The 17,348-nt window shown below is 43.9% G+C and overlaps 1 protein-coding gene across 3 annotated transcripts in view; it reads right to left on the bottom strand.

Moving 5' to 3' along the window:
• Window positions 1-1,887: 1,887 nt before the first annotated feature.
• Window positions 1,888-17,348, bottom strand: part of NTNG2 (netrin G2) — an 89,986-nt gene continuing 74,525 nt past the window's right edge. For all 3 annotated transcript variants that reach the window (XM_069747576.1, XM_069747577.1, XM_069747575.1), the window contains 2 exons: window positions 16,333-16,467; window positions 1,888-3,172 (listed from right to left, as the gene is read on the bottom strand). In XM_069747576.1, coding sequence (XP_069603677.1) covers window positions 2,958-3,172; window positions 16,333-16,467 — 350 coding nt within the window. In that variant the 3' untranslated portion in view covers window positions 1,888-2,957. The remainder of the gene's footprint in view (window positions 3,173-16,332; window positions 16,468-17,348) is intronic.

Genomic DNA, 17,348 nt, shown 5'->3' with positions numbered 1-17,348 from the left:
AATAGCTTACAATTATTTTTGAAACTTAGAAACTTAGTTCTATCTCCAAAAAACAAATCAGGAATAGGAATTCTTGGTTCTAACATAGATTTCTGATCAATAGTATCTTGAATTTTTTGTACATTTATAACGAGATTATTCATTGAAGAGCACAGACCCTGAATATCCATGTCCACACCTGTGTCCAGAATCACCCAAATGTCTAGGGGAAAAAAAAAAAGTGAACACAGAGCAGAAAAAAAAAAAAAAAATGATGTCAGAACTTTTTCTTTCCCTCTATTGAGAATCATTAGTTTGGCTCCTTGTACTGTTATGTTTGCTAATGACAGGTGTTATGAAGGCAATCCAGAAACACAGTGTGCTTAGCGATCAGAGCGCACACAGTGATCTGACAAATACCCAAAAATACAAGAACGAGCTCTGAGACGTGGAAACTCTGTAGACTGCACACCTGATCCTATCCTAAACACAACTAAAAGCGGCTGTGGATTGCGCCTAACAACTACCTAGGCAACTCGGCACAGCCTAGGAAACTAGCTAGCCTGAAGATAGAAAAATAGGCCTGACTTGCCCCAGAGAAATTCCCCAAAGGAAAAGGCAGCCCCCCACATATAATGACTGTGAGTAAGATGAAAAGACAAAACGTAGGGATGAAATAGATTCAGCAAAGTGGGGCCCGATATTCTAGGACAGAGCGAGGACAGTAAAGCGAACTTTGCAGTCTACAAAAAACCCTAAAGCAAAACCACGCAAAGGGGGCAAAAAAAAACCACCGTGCCGAACTAACGGCACGGCGGTACACCCTTTGCGTCTCAGAGCTTCCAGCAAAACAAAAGACAAGCTGGACAGAAAAAAAGCAACAAAAAGCAAAAGGCACTTAGCTATACAGAGCAGCAGGTCACAGGAACAATCAGGAGAAGCTCAGATCCAACACTGAAACATTGACAAGGAGCAAGGATAGCAGCATCAGGCGGAGTTAAGTAATGAAGCAGTTAACGAGCTCACCAGAACACCTGAGGGAGGAAGCTCAGAAGCTGCAGTACCACTTGTGACCACAGGAGTGAATTCAGCCACAGAATTCACAACAAATCAGGCTCTCTGCCCCAACGTCAGGCAGCTCTCAAGATTACATAGCAAAAACCCTGCTGGCGGATACTTTTATTGATTAATATTCAAACTGAATCTTTACAAATACACATTTAATAGATTAATATTAGTGATCTAATATTGTCTATAACTGAGGGTGGAGAATGCATGTTGTCATCACGTGATTGACACATTCAGATATAGCACATGTAACAAAAAAAAAAATCAGGCCAGAAACTAAACCAGTCTCTTTTCAATACTACACTTAGATATGAATGCTAGAAATAATTAATGTGCATTTTCTTGTTCTCCGCATGAAAATGTGTGATAAATGCAGAAGTAAAACACATAAGCCCCTAGCAATAACTGCTGCAACAAATATCTCCGATGGCGCTGTGAAATGCTTCCACCACTAGAGGGGAGCAGAGACACAGTTTTGGCAGCGGAGCATCAAGCATTTTTATAGTTGCAGCTTTTTATCCCCATAGATGAGACCCTTCTGATCTGCAGGGGTCCGACCTTTGGGACCCCCACCAATTATAAGACTGAATGGAGTGGTGCAGCTCTCCATCCTGATGGGGAACTTCAAACAGGATTGTTGAGGTTCCCCGCTATCAGTTCAGTAAGGTCTCGCCTCTCCTTGTGATAACTTGCAAGTTTGGGAATAAACCTATTAAAGAAACAGGTGAAAATGATCCACTGTAATGGATGTGGCAGGATCTTGCACCCGGCATTTTCCTGGCTTATCTCTTTAAATCTGCAACATTGTAATGACGTGATACAAGAGACGACACACCGGGGCAGTGTTAATACACAATTTCTTTACTTTGGATATTTCTTGCCATGTCTGGGTCTCGGGATTAATCCTTCTCGTCGTTCTGTTTTGTTTTTTAAATTTTTTAATATAACATTTAAATTGAAACAAAAATAATTCTCTACAAAAAAAAATTTCATAATATACAATATATGAATAGAAGCTCTCTTGCTCTGCCCGCAATATCTTTATATATATAGATCCCATACGTCTCAGCCCCTTCTCTTCCCCACCCCTTCCCCCCCGGGGCCTCCCGAGGCTCCTCCCACCTGGAAAATTTCTGATCCCGGTGTGTCACAGTGAAGGTGATTGCTCCATATACACTAGGACGATGGATAATGAACTTTTACTGGAATTTCAAAAAATAAAATATCTAGATATCTCAGAGGGAAAGTAGGCAGATGGGATTAGAAATTTCCTCCCACCCTCCCCAAATAAAGCAGAGGGGGGGGGGTGTAACAGGCAGCAAATGGTTAACAGACAAAGAGAACATCAAACAGTCGGAGCCAAATGGGTTTAATTTAGATGCTCCCCTCCCCCCAGTTCTGCGTCCCCCAAAAAAAATCCCCTGGTGGCTGTGAGCGACGTCAACCCTCCAGATTGGTGTCTGTCTTGCTTTTGGCACAAGGTCCATGTCTGCTTAGTGATAAGTTATATATCATCGATCTAGGTCTCCGCCCCTATTTAATGCTGAAAGGGGGAGGTGCTTAAAGTGACGTCCATCTTGTATAACCGGGCATGGATTCAGCTGGGGCCCAACTATACGCCAGCTCTCAGAATCTAAAGCGTGGGTAGATATTGCCACCAAGTCTACAGAAGCCTGAATATGATTCTTCCACCTGAGGGCCGCAGTGGCATCTATCTCCACCTTGGATGCTAGAACATGGGCTTCTTCATGTTCTTCTAAAGTCCCATGTGACACGCGACAGTAAGGCACTGCAGAAGTGGAGTTACCATCTCCCGTAGGTCGGATGGTGCATCCTCACAGGAGGATTGCATGATGTGTAGACACCTCCTGCAGTTGTGCGCCCACGCGAAGAACCGTGGTGCAGGGTCGTTAAATGCCTTCCATGCTCAGGAGGATTGCACAGACGAGAAGCAGAGAGGAAACCATCAGCGTGCCAGAGGCGGAGTCACAGTTCCTGTGGGTGGAGTCACATTTAACATCTTGGCACAGGGCTCCTTTAAAGCCACTGGGGCAGATGCATCGCTGTCCCTGGTGACAAGTACCACCATTCTGGCAAATTAACAGTTCGTCATCACACACATTTGCTGGAATAAAAAGACAAGAGATTAGGGTTAGGGCATAGAATAATGGATCAATGAGTGGTTACTGTTTCCTGTATACAGAGATTACAAAATTACATGTCTACAGCCACCACTAGGGGACGCTCCCTGCAAATAGTTACCTGATAAGATTGTCTGCAGCCACCACTAGGGAGAGCTCCCTGTATACAGAGATACATGATAAGATCCTGTCTGCAGCCACCACTAGGGGGAGCTCCCTGTATACAGAGATACATGATAAGATCCTGTCTGCAGCCACCACTAGGGGGAGCTCCCTGTATACAGAGATACATGATAAGATTCTGTTTGCAGCCACCACTAGGGAGAGCTCCCTGTATACAGATATATAAGATCCTGTCTGCAGCCACCACTAGGGGGAGCTCCCTGTATACAGAGATACATGATAACATTTTGTCTGCAGCCACCACTAGCAATCTCAATTCCAGTCAATTTTGCATTGAAAAGTCAAACGGCACTCCTTTCCTTCTGAGCTCTGCCATGCTCCCAAACTGTGGTTTACCCACACATATGGGGTATCGGCGTACTCAGGACAAATTGTACAACAACTTTTGGGGTCCATTTTCTCCTGTTACCCTTGGTAAAATAAAACAAATTGGAGCTGAAGTAATTTTTTTTGTGAACAAAAGTCAAATGTTCATTTTTTTAAACATTCCAAAAATTCCTGTGAAACACCTGAAGGGTTAATAAACTTCTTGAATGTGGTTTTGAGCACCTTGAGGGGTGCAGTTTTTAGAATGGTGTCACACTTGGGTATTTTCTACCATATAGACCCCTCAAAATGACTTCAAATGTGATGTGGTCCCTAAAAAAAAAAAAATGGTGTTGTAAAAATGAGAAATTGCTGGTCAACTTTTAACCCTTATAACTCCCTAACAAAAAAAATTTTGGTTCCAAAATTGTGCTGATGTAAAGTAGACATGTGGGAAATGTTACTTATTAATTATTTTGTGTGACATATCTCTGTGATTTAAGGGCATAAAAATTCGAAGTTGGAAAATTGCGAAATTTTCAAAATTTTTGCTAAATTTCATTTTTTTAACAAATAAACGCAGGTAATATCAATGAAATTTTACCAAGAACATGAAGTACAATATGTCACGAGAAAACAATGTGAGAATCATCAGGACGCATTGAAACGTTCCACCTCATAAAGGGACAGTGGTCAGAATTGTAAAAATTGTCCCGGTCATTAACGTGCAAACCACCCTTGGGGTTTAAGGGGTTAATGTATGTTTTTTTTTTTGCGGTTTTATCGCGTTTTTATAGTGAAAAAACGCGAAATAAATGTGAAAATTCCTGAACGTGTGTATAGAGCCTTAGGTATCTTTTTAAACACTTAGGAAGCCTTTGCAGGTGTTTTTGTTAAATATTCTAATTTACTGAGATAATGACTTTTGGGTTTTCATTGCTGTAAGCCGTAATCCTCAACATTGACAGAAATAAACACTTGAAATAGATCACTCTGTGTGTAATGACTATCAGAGTTTCATTTTTTGTATTGAAGAACTGAAATAAATTAACCTTTTGATGATATTCTAGTTTTGTGAGAAACACCTGTATGTATATGTATGTATGTATATATACACTACCGTTCAAAAGTTTAGAGTCACCCAGACAATTTTTTGTTTCCCATGAAAACTCATACTTTTATTAATCATATAAGTTGCCAAATGAATTGAAAATATAGCCCAGACATTGACAAGGTTCGAAAAAAAGATTTTTATTTGAAATAATAATTTTCTCCTTCAAACTTTGCTTTCCTCCATGAATGCTCCCTTTGCAGCAATTACAGGATTGCAGACCTTTGGCATTCTAGCAGTTACCGTATATACTCGAGTATAAGCTGAGATTTTCAGCCCACTTTTTTGGGCTGAAAGTCCCCCTCTCGGCTTATACTCGAGTCATACCCAGGGGTCGGCAGGTGAGGGGGAGCGGGGGCTGCCTAATTATACTCACCTGCTCCTGGCGTGGTCCCTGCAGGTCCCTGGCTTTCCGGCGCCAGCAGCTTCCTCCTGTACTGAGCGGTCACATGGTACCGCTCATTACAGTAATGAATATGGGGCTCCACCTCCCATAGAGGTGGAGCCCCATATTCATTACTGTAATGAGCGGTAACGGTGACCGCTCACTACAGAAAGAAGCTGCAGCGCCGGGGAAGCAGGGACTGCACAGCGCCAGGACCAGGTAAGTATAACGGGGAGGGGAGCGCTGTGCGATACTCACCTGCTCCTCGTTTCGGCGCCGCTCTGTCTTCAGTAGTGGCGCTCAGGTCAGAGGGCGTGGTGACGTAGTCAGTGCGCGCCCTCAGCCTGAACGCCAGTGTCGAAGATGGAGTGGCGCCGGAACGAGGAGCACGTGAATATTGAAAGTGCCGGGGGCCTGAGCGACGGAGAGGTGAGTATGTGATTTTTTTTTTTTATCACAGGAAATGGGGCAATGTTGTGAATTCTGTGGCAGAGCTCCCTCCTGTGGTCACAAGTGCTACTTCGGCTGATTCTCTCTGTGAGCTTCCGTTGGTGGAGGAAAGTGGTACTGCGGCTTCTGAGTTTCCTTCCTCAGGTGATGTGGTGAAGTCGTTAGGTGCTGCTCTATTTAACTCCACCTAGTGCTTTGATCCTGGCCTCCAGTCAATGTTCTAGTATTGGACCTGTTTCCTCCTGGATCGTTCCTGTGGCCTGCTGCTCAGCATAGCTAGTTCCGCTTTGCTATTTTGTTTGCTGTTTTTTCTCTCCAGCTTGTCTATTTGTTTTTTCCTGCTTGCTGGAAGCTCTGGGACGCAGAGGGTGTACCTCCGTGCCGTTAGTTCGGTACGGAGGGTCTTTTTGCCCCCTTTGCGTGGTTTTTGTAGGGTTTTGTGTTGACCGCAAAGTTACCTTTCCTATCCTCGCTCTGTTCAGAAAGTCGGGCCTCACTTTGCTTAATCTATTTCATCTCTACGTTTGTCTTTTCATCTTAACTCACAGTCATTATATGTGGGGGCAGCCTTTTCCTTTGGGGTATTTCTCTGAGGCAAGGTAGGCTTATTTTCTATCTTCAGGCTAGCTAGTTTCTCAGGCTGTGCCGAGTTGCATAGGGAGCGTTAGGCGCAATCCACGGCTGCCTCTAGTGTTGTTGGAGAGGATTAGGGATTGCGGTCAGCAGAGTTCCCACGTCTCAGAGCTCGTTCTATGTTTTTGGGTTATTGTCAGGTCACTGTATGTGCTCTGACCTCTATGTCCATTGTGGTACTGAATTACCTTATCATAACAGTACTGGAGGCCCAAAGTACTAATGATTCTCAATAGAGGGAAAAAAGAAGTTCTGAGACCATTTTTTTTTCTCTGCACTGTGTTTTGCCTTTTTTTTCCCCTAGACATTTGGGTGGTTCAGGACACAGGTGTAGCGATGGACATTAAAGGTCTGTCTTCATGTGTGGATCAGCTCACGGCAAGAGTACAAAATATTCAAGACTTTGTGGTTCAGAATTCTATGTTAGAACCGAGAATTCCTATTCCTGCTTTGTTTTTTGGAGATAGAACTAAATTTCTGAGTTTCAAAAATAATTGTAAACTATTTCTGGCTTTGAAACCTCGCTCCTCTGGTGACCCAGTTCAACAAGTTAGGATCATTATTTCTTTTTTACGTGGCGACCCTCAGGACTGGGCATTTTCTCTTGCGTCAGGAGATCCTGCATTAAGTAATATCGATGCGTTTTTCCTGGCGCTCGGATTGCTGTACGATGAGCCTAATTCAGTGGATCAGGCAGAGAAGAATTTGCTGGCTCTGTGTCAGGGTCAGGATGAGATAGAGGTATATTGTCAGAAATTTAGAAAGTGGTCCGTACTCACTCAGTGGAATGAAGGTGCGCTCGCAGCTATTTTCAGAAAAGGTCTCTCTGAAGCCCTTAAGGATGTCATGGTGGGATTTCCTATGCCTGCTGGTCTGAATGAGTCTATGTCTTTGGCCATTCAGATCGGTCGACGCTTGCGTGAGCGTAAATCTGTGCACCATTTGGCGGTATTACCTGAGCTTAAACCTGAGCCTATGCAGTGCGATAGGACTTTGACCAGAGTTGAACGGCAAGAACACAGACGTCTGAATGGGCTGTGTTTCTACTGTGGTGATTCCACTCATGCTATCTCTGATTGTCCTAAGCGCACTAAGCGGTTCGCTAGGTCTGCCACCATTGGTACGGTACAGTCAAAATTTCTTCTGTCCGTTACCTTGATCTGCTCTTTGTCATCGTATTCTGTCATGGGATTTGTGGATTCAGGCGCTACCCTGAATTTGATGGACTTGGAGTATGCTAGGCATTGTGGGTTTTTCTTGGAGCCCTTGCAGTGTCCTATTCCATTGAGAGGAATTGATGCTACGCCTTTGGCCAAGAATAAGCCTCAGTACTGGACCCAGCTGACCATGTGCATGGCTCCTGCACATCAGGAGGTTATTCGCTTTCTGTTGTTGCATAATCTGCATGATGTGGTCGTGTTGGGGTTGCCATGGCTACAAGTCCATAATCCAGTATTAGATTGGAAATCCATGTCTGTGTCCAGCTGGGGTTGTCAGGGGGTACATGGTGATGTCCGATTTCTGACCATTTTGTCATCCACCCCTTCTGAGGTTCCAGAGTTCTTGTCTGATTACCGGGATGTATTTGATGAGCCCAAGTCCGATACCCTACCTCCGCATAGGGATTGTGATTGTGCTATCGATTTGATTCCTGGTAGTAAATTCCCAAAAGGTCGACTGTTTAATTTATCTGTGCCTGAGCACGCCGCTATGCGGAGTTATGTGAAGGAGTCCTTGGAGAAGGGGCATATTCGCCCGTCATCGTCGCCATTAGGAGCAGGGTTCTTTTTTGTAGCCAAGAAGGATGGTTCACTGAGACCTTGTATAGATTACCGCCTTCTAAATAAGATCGCGGTCAAATTTCAGTACCCCTTGCCGTTGTTATCTGATTTGTTTGCTCAGATTAAGGGGGCTAGTTGGTTCACCAAGATAGATCTTCGTGGTGCGTATAATCTTGTGCGTATCAAGCGAGGCGATGAATGGAAAACTGCATTTAATACGTCCGAGGGCCATTTTGAGTATCTAGTAATGCCATTCGGACTTGCCAATGCTCCAGTGTTTCAGTCCTTTATGCATGACATCTTCCGAGAGTACCTGGATAAATTCCTGATTGTGTACTTGGATGACATTTTGATCTTCTCGGATGATTGGGAGCCTCATGTGAAGCAGGTCAGAACGGTGTTTCAGGTCCTGCGTGCTAATTCTTTGTTTGTGAAGGGATCAAAGTGTCTCTTTGGTGTTCAGAAGGTTTCATTTTTGGGGTTCATCTTTTCCCCTTCTACTATCGAGATGGACCCTGTTAAGGTCCAAGCCATCCATGATTGGACTCAGCCGACATCTCTGAAAAGTCTGCAAAAGTTCCTGGGCTTTGCTAATTTTTATCGTCGCTTCATCTGCAATTTTTCTAGTATTGCTAAACCATTGACCGATTTGACCAAGAAGGGTGCTGATGTGGTCAATTGGTCTTCTGCTGCTGTGGAAGCTTTTCAAGAGTTGAAGCGTCGTTTTTCTTCTGCCCCTGTGTTGTGTCAACCAGATGTTTCGCTTCCGTTCCAGGTCGAGGTTGATGCTTCTGAGATTGGAGCAGGGGCTGTTTTGTCGCAGAGAAGTTCTGATTGCTCGGTGATGAAACCATGCGCCTTCTTTTCCAGGAAGTTTTCGCCTGCTGAGCGAAATTATGATGTGGGCAATCGAGAGTTGCTGGCCATGAAGTGGGCATTCGAGGAGTGGCGTCATTGGCTTGAAGGAGCTAAGCATCGCGTGGTGGTCTTGACTAATCATAAGAACTTGACTTATCTCGAGTCCGCCAAGCGGTTGAATCCTAGACAGGCTCGTTGGTCGCTGTTTTTTGCCCGTTTTGACTTTGTGATTTCGTACCTTCCGGGCTCTAAAAATGTGAAGGCGGATGCTCTGTCTAGGAGTTTTGTGCCCGACTCTCCGGGTTTATCTGAGCCGGCGGGTATCCTCAAAGAGGGAGCAATTGTGTCTGCCATCTCCCCTGATTTGCGGCGGGTGCTGCAAAAATTTCAGGCTAATAAACCTGATCGTTGCCCAGCGGAGAAACGGTTTGTCCCTGATAGGTGGACGAATAGTTATCTCTGAGGTTCATTGTTCGGTGTTGGCTGGTCATCCTGGAATCTTTGGTACCAGAGAGTTAGTGGCTAGATCCTTTTGGTGGCCATCTCGGTCGCGGGATGTGCGTACTTTTTTGCAGTCCTGTGGGATTTGTGCTCGGGCTAAGCCCTGCTGTTCTCGTGCCAGTGGGTTGCTTTTGCCCTTGCCGGTCCCGAAGAGGCCTTGGACACATATCTCTATGGATTTTATTTCAGATCTTCCCGTCTCTCAAAAGATGTCAGTCATTTGGGTGGTCTGTGATCGCTTATCTAAGATGGTCTATTTGGTACCCTTGTCTAAATTACCTTCCTCCTCTGATTTGGCGCCATTGTTCTTCCAGCATGTGGTTCGTTTACATGGCATTCCAGAGAATATCGTTTCTGACAGAGGTTCCCAGTTTGTTTCGAGGCTTTCCATCCTCAGACTAATGGCCAGACCGAACGAACCAATCAGACCTTGGAAACATATCTGAGATGGTTTGTTTCTGCTGATCAGGATGACTGGGTGTCCTTTTTGCCTTTGGCTGAGTTCGCCCTTAATAATCGGGCCAGCTCGGCTACCTTGGTTTCGCCGTTTTTCTGCAACTCTGGGTTCCATCCTCGTTTCTCTTCAGGGCAGGTTGAGTCTTCGGACTGTCCTGGTGTGGATAATGTGGTGGACAGGTTGCAGCAGATTTGAACTCATGTAGTGGACAATTTGACCTTGTCCCAGGAGAAGGCTCAACGTTTCGCTAATCGCAGACGGTGTGTGGGTCCCCGACTTCGTGTTGGGGATTTGGTTTGGTTATCTTCTCGTCATATTCCTATGAAGGTTTCCTCTCCTAAATTTAAACCTCGTTTCATTGGTCCGTATAGGATTTCTGAGGTTCTTAATCCTGTGTCTTTTCGTCTGACCCTTCCAGATTCTTTTTCCATACATAACGTATTCTATAGGTCATTGTTGCGGAGATACGTGGCACCTATGGTTCCATCTGTTGATCCTCCTGCCCCGGTTTTGGTGGAGGTGGAGTTGGAGTATATTGTGGAGAAGATTTTGGATTCTCGTGTTTCAAGACGGAAACTCCAGTATCTGGTTAAGTGGAAGGGTTATGCTCAGGAAGATAATTCCTGGGTCTTTGCCTCTGATGTCCATGCTCCCGATCTTGTTCGTGCCTTTCATATGGCTCATCCTGGTCGTCCTGGGGGCTCTGGTGAGGGTTCGGTGACCCCTCCTCAAGGGGAAGGGGTACTGTTGTGAATTCTGTGGCAGAGCTCCCTCCTGTGGTCACAAGTGCTACTTCGGCTGATTCTCTCTGTGAGCTTCCGTTGGTGGAGGAAAGTGGTACTGCGGCTTCTGAGTTTCCTTCCTCAGGTGATGTGGTGAAGTCGTTAGGTGCTGCTCTATTTAACTCCACCTAGTGCTTTGATCCTGGCCTCCAGTCAATGTTCTAGTATTGGACCTGTTTCCTCCTGGATCGTTCCTGTGGCCTGCTGCTCAGCATAGCTAGTTCCGCTTTGCTATTTTGTTTGCTGTTTTTTCTCTCCAGCTTGTCTATTTGTTTTTTCCTGCTTGCTGGAAGCTCTGGGACGCAGAGGGTGTACCTCTGTGCCGTTAGTTCGGTACGGAGGGTCTTTTTGCCCCCTTTGCGTGGTTTTTGTAGGGTTTTGTGTTGACCGCAAAGTTACCTTTCCTATCCTCGCTCTGTTCAGAAAGTCGGGCCTCACTTTTCTAAATCTATTTCATCTCTACGTTTGTCTTTTCATCTTAACTCACAGTCATTATATGTGGGGGCTGCCTTTTCCTTTGGGGTATTTCTCTGAGGCAAGGTAGGCTTATTTTCTATCTTCAGGCTAGCTAGTTTCTCAGGCTGTGCCGAGTTGCATAGGGAGCGTTAGGCGCAATCCACGGCTGCCTCTAGTGTTGTTGGAGAGGATTAGGGATTGCGGTCAGCAGAGTTCCCACGTCTCAGAGCTCGTTCTATGTTTTTGGGTTATTGTCAGGTCACTGTATGTGCTCTGACCTCTATGTCCATTGTGGTACTGAATTACCTTATCATAACAGGGCAAGTGACTGTATGGAGCATCTATGAGACCATAACATTTGTGCAGCACTATAAGGGGCCATAACGTTTGTGCAGCACTATAAGGGGCCATAACGTTTGTGCAGCACTATATGGGGCCATAACATTTGTGCAGCACTATATGGAGCCATAACATTTGTGCAGCACTATATGGGGCCATAACGTTTGTGCAGCACTATATGGGGCCATAACGTTTGTGCAGCACTATATGGGGCCATAACGTTTGTGCAGCACTATATGGGGCCATAACGTTTGTGCAGCACTATATGGGGCCATAACGTTTGTGCAGCACTATATGGGGCCATAACGTTTGTGCAGTATTGTATAGGGCAAGTGTCTATATGGGGCCATAACGTTTGTGCAGCACTGTATGGGGCCATAACGTTTGTGCAGTACTATATGGGGCCATAACGTTTGTGCAGCACTATATGGGGCCATAACGTTTGTGCAGCACTGTATGGGGCCATAACGTTTGTGCAGCACTATATGGGGCCATAACGTTTGTGCAGCACTATATGGGGCCATAACGTTTGTGCAGTATTGTATAGGGCAAGTGTCTATATGGGGCCATAACGTTTGTGCAGTACTATATGGGGCCATAACGTTTGTGCAGCACTATATGGGGCCATAACGTTTGAGCAGCACTATATGGGGCCATAACGTTTGAGCAGCACTATATGGGGCCATAACGTTTGAGCCGCACTATATGGGGCCATAACGTTTGTGCAGTATTGTATAGGGCAAGTGTTAGAATAACACGCGATCAAAAAGACGGATATAAATGACCGTGGTACCGCTGAAAAAATCATCTTGTCCCGCATAAAACGAGCTGCCATGCAGCATCATCAGCGAAAAAATAAAAAAGTTATAGTCCTCAGAATACAGCGATGCAAAAATAAATAGTTTTTATCATATAAAAGCGCCAAAACATTAAAAAAATGATATAAATGAGGTATCACTGTAATCGTACTGACCCGAAGAATAAAACTGCTTCATCCATTTTACCAAACGCGGAAGGGTATAAACACCCCCCCAAAAGAAATTCTTGAATAGCTGGTTTTTGGTCATTCTGCCTCACAAAAATCAGAATAAAAAGCGATCAAAAAATGTCACATGCCCAAAAATGGTACCAATAAAAACGTCAACTCGTCCCACATAAAACAAGAGCTCACATGATTCTATGGACCAAAGTATGGAAAAATTATAGCTCTCAAAATGCGGAGACGCAAAAACTATTTTTTGCAATAAAAAGCGTTTTTTGGTGTGTGACAGCTGCCAATCATAAGAATCCGCTAAAAAACCTGCTATAAAAGTAAATCAAACCCCCCTTCATCACCCCCTTAGTTAGGGAAAAATAAAATAAAAAAAAATGTATATATTTCCATTTTCCCATTAGGGTTAGGGTTGGTGCTAGGGTTAGGGTTGGGGCTAGGGGTTACGGCTACAGTTAGGGTTGGGGCTAAAGTTATGGTTAGGGTTGGGGCTAAATTTAGGGTTGGGGCTAAAGTTGGGGTTTGGATTACATTTATGGTTGGGATTAGGGTTAGGGTTATGGTTGGGATTAATGTTGGGGTGTGTTGGATTTAGGGGTGTTAGGGTTGGAGTTAGGGGTGGGGTTGGGATTAGGGTTAGGGACATGTTTGGGTTAGGGGTGTGGTTAGGGATATGGTTAGAGTTGGGATTAGGGTTAGGGGTGTGTTTGGGTTAGGGGTGTGTTTGGGTTAGGGTTTCAGTTAGAATTGGGGGTTTCCATTGTTTAGGCACATCAGGGCTCTCCAAACACGACATGGCGTCTGATCTCAATTCCAGCCAATTCTGCGTTGAAAAAGTAAAACAGTGCTCCTTCCCTTCCGAGCTCTCCCGTGCATCCAAACAGGGTTTTACCCCAACATATGGGGTATCCGCGTACTCAGGACAAATTGGACAACAACTTTTGGGGTCCAATTTCTCCTGTTACCCTTGGGAAAATACAAAACTGAGGGCTAAAAAATAAATTTTTGTGAAAAAAAAAGTTTTATTTTCACGGTTCTGCGTTATAAACTGTAGTGAAACACTTGGGGGTTCAAAGCTCTCACAACACATCTAGCTAAGTTCCTTAGGCGGTCTACTTTCCAAAATTATGTCACTTGTGGGGGGATTCAATGTTAAGGCACATATGGGGCTCTCCAAACGCGACATGGTGTCCCATCTCAATTCCAGTCAATTTTGCATTGAAAAGTCAAGCAGTGCTCCTTCCCTTCCGAGCTCTGCCATGCTCCCAAACAGTGGTTTACCCACACATATCGGGTATCATCGTACCAGGACAAATTGCACAATAACTTTTGGGGTCCAATTTCTTCTGCTACCCTTGGGAAAATAAAAAATTGGGGGTGAAAAGATCATTTTTGGGAAAAAATATGATTTTTTATTTTTACGGCTCTGCATTATAAACTTCTGTGAAGCACTTGGTGGGTCAAAGTGCTCACCACACGTATAGATAAGTTCCTTAGGGGGTCTACTGTTGTGAATTCTGCTCTTGGGCTCCCTCCGGTGGTTGTTGATGGTAATGCAGTTATTCCTGAGCAGCAGTCTTGGACAGGCGTTTCTGCTAATTGCAATTCTGACTGGGGTATTTAGCTGTGCAGGACTCATTAGTCCTTGCCAGTAGTCAATGTTCCTTTGGAAGTGTTGGTCCTCTGCCTGGCCTCTCCTGCCTGCTGCCAATTCAGCTAAGATAAGCGTTTGCTTCATTTGTTTAGACACACTGCTGTGTGTTTATTTTCTGTGCTTATATTGTTTCTATTTTTGCTCCTGCTAGACTGTGCCTGATGTTTTTCTCAGTCTAGTTGGACACGCTGGAGTCGCAGATATACTCTCCACATCTTTAGTTAGGTGGTGGAGTTTTTGTATTTTTCTGCTGTGGATATTTTGTAGTGTTTTAATGCTGACCGCATAGTATCCTGTACTTTCCTTTCCTATCTAGGTAGAAGTGGCCTCCTTTGCTTATCCCTGTTTTCTGTCTGCGTGTGTCTTTTCCTTTCCTACTCACAGTCATTATTTGTGGGGGCTACCTATCCTTTGGGGATCTACTCTGAGGCAACAGAGTTTTCCTATTTCCATCTTTAGGAATATTTAGTCCTTAGGCTGTTTCGAGGTGTCTAGGTCTGGTTAGGCACACTCCACGGCTACTTCTAGTTGCGGTGATAGGATCAGGGTTTGCGGTCAATAAAGTTACCACTGCTCCAGCGAAGGTCATTTCATGCTGCTCCAAGGCCACCTGATCATAACAGTCTACTTTCCAAAATGATGTCACTTGTGGGGGGTTTCAATGTTTAGGCACATCAGTGGCTCTCCAAACGCAACATGGTGTACCATCTCAATTTCAGTCAATTTTGCATTTAAAAGTCAAATGGCGCTCCTTCCTTTCCAAGCTCTGCCATGCGCCCAAACAGTGGTTTACCCTCACATTTGGGGTATCCGGGTACTCAGGACAAATTGTACAATAACATTTGGTGTCCATTTTCTCCTGTTACCCTTCGTAGAATAAAACAAATTGGAGCTGAAGTTAAATTTTTTGTGAAAAAAAGTTAAATGTTCATTTTTTTTTTTAAACATTCCAAAAATTCCTGTGAAACACCTGAAGGGTTAATAAACTTCTTGAACGTGGTTTTGAGCACCTTGAGGGGTGCAGTTTTTAGAATGGTGTCACACTTGGTTATTTTCTATCATATAGACCCCTCAAAATGACTTCAAATGTGATGTGGTCCCTAAAAAAATGGTGTTGTAAAAACAAGAAATTGCTGGTCAACTTTTAACCCTTATAACTCCCTAACAAAAAAAAAAATTGGGGTTCCAAAATTGTGCTGATGTAAAGTAGACATGTGGGATATGATACTTATTAAGTATTTTGTGTGACATATCTCTGTGATTTACGGGGATAAAAATTCAAAGTTGGAAAATTGCAAAATTTTCACCAAATTTCTGTTTCTTTTTCACAAATAAACGCAGATAATATCAAAGAAATGTTACCACTACCATGAAGTACAATATGTCACAAGAAAACAATGTCAGAATCATCAGGATCCGTTGAAGCGTTCCAGACTTATAACCTCATAAAGGGACAGTGGTCAGAATTGTAAAAATTGGCTCGGTCATTAACGTGCAAACCACCTTTGGGGGTAAGGGGGTTAAATCCTAGCTACACAGATTCTGATTATATCACTTGGCTAGCCCTGCATATAACTAGGCGAGCTGTTCTCCTTAGTCAGTCAGCTCAGGGAAGCTGACCAGAGTGGATGCGTCTTGGAGCTGAGGAGAGACACAACACAGAAACTGCAGTGGCGGTGTGCAGAGAACTGCAAATATCAATGGCCAATAGCTTCTTATTTGACCAAGCCTAGGCTAGCTCAGCCATGTATGAGTAGCCAGGGCCTATTATGTTTAGTGTCTAGGCAAGGCTAAGTTTATAAGATTGTTTGGTGCTGTGCAACCTCTAAAAAGCACTAAATACTGCATGTGTTTGTACCAAAGCGGCATTACCTGTGTGAACGCTACTTAATTCCTAGCAGAGATAGTGAATCCCTACAACATATGTTACGTGGCCTATGTATAAAGCTTTTTATTTGGTATACATACTACTATTCTGTTTGGCTTATTAACAAGGATTGTGTTTTAGGTGTTATTTTAAGTAAAGACTAAAGACACAAATCTTGTAATGCATCAGAACAAACGGAAGCATGTAGATATAGTGTATGGTCAGTTAATCTCCCGCCAGTAAAGGTGTAGGGCTCATACTGTGGGGAGCAGGTCTACAGAACACTATATCTGCTTGTCCTCCTAATCTGCGTCATTTGTCACAGTAATGAATGCAAATTATTCACCTACAGCAAATCATAATTAGACCGTGATGTACAATACAACTTACGTTGGCAACCCTGTCTCCAGTGGTAGCCAAGTAGGCACTCGTCACATTTTGTTCCGGTAGCTCCTGGCCGACAAACACAATCGCCAGTTTCATTGCAGCGTTCATGTTCAGAGCCATGCTGGTTACAGTTACATTCTACAAACCAGAAAACATGGAAAATTAGCAACAATAAAAAAAAGAAGCAGCATTTTAGTAGTTATATTCTTGCAAGTAGGAGCAGTGTTATAGTAGTTATATTCTTGTACATAAGAGCAGTATTATAGTAGTTATATTCTTGTTTATAGGGGGCAGTATTATAGTAATTATATTCTTGTAGGTAGGGGCAGTATTATATTAGTTATATTCTTGTATATAGGGGACAGCATTATAGAAGTTATATTCTTGTACATAGGGGCAGTATTATAGTAGTTATATTCTTGTACATAGGGGTAGTATTATAGTAGTTATATTCTTGTACATAGGGGCAATATGATAGTAGTTATATTCTTGTACATAGGGGCAATATTATAGTAGTTTTAGTCTTGTACATAGGAGGCAGTATTATAGCAGTTTATTATTATTTATTATTATTATACATTTTTATAGCACCATTTATTCCATGGCGCTTTACATGTGAATACGAGGCAAATATAGACAAATACATTAAACATGAGCAGATAACAGGCACACGGGTACATAAGGAGGGAGGACCCTGCCCGCGAGGGCTCACAGTCTGCAGGGGATGGGTGATGAAACACTAGGAGAGGGTAGGGCAGGTTGTGCAGCGGTTCAGTAACTTCAGGATCACTGCAGGCTGTAGGCTTGTCGGAAGAGGTAGGTCTTCAGGTTCTTTTTGAAGGTTTCTATGGTAGGCGAGAGTCTGATGTGTTGGGGTAGAGAGTTCCAGAGTATGGGGCAAGCACGGGAGAAGTCTTGGATGCGGTTGTGGGAAGAAGAGACGAGAGGGGAGTAGAGAAGGAGGTCTTGAGAGGATCGGAGGTTGCGTGTAGGTAGGTACCGGGAGACCATGTCACAGA

This window comes from Ranitomeya imitator, chromosome 2 (genome assembly GCF_032444005.1).
Source record: "Ranitomeya imitator isolate aRanImi1 chromosome 2, aRanImi1.pri, whole genome shotgun sequence".
In the NCBI taxonomy this organism is placed as follows: Eukaryota; Metazoa; Chordata; class Amphibia; order Anura; family Dendrobatidae; genus Ranitomeya; species Ranitomeya imitator.
This window is presented reverse-complemented; position numbering and strand designations above follow the sequence as displayed.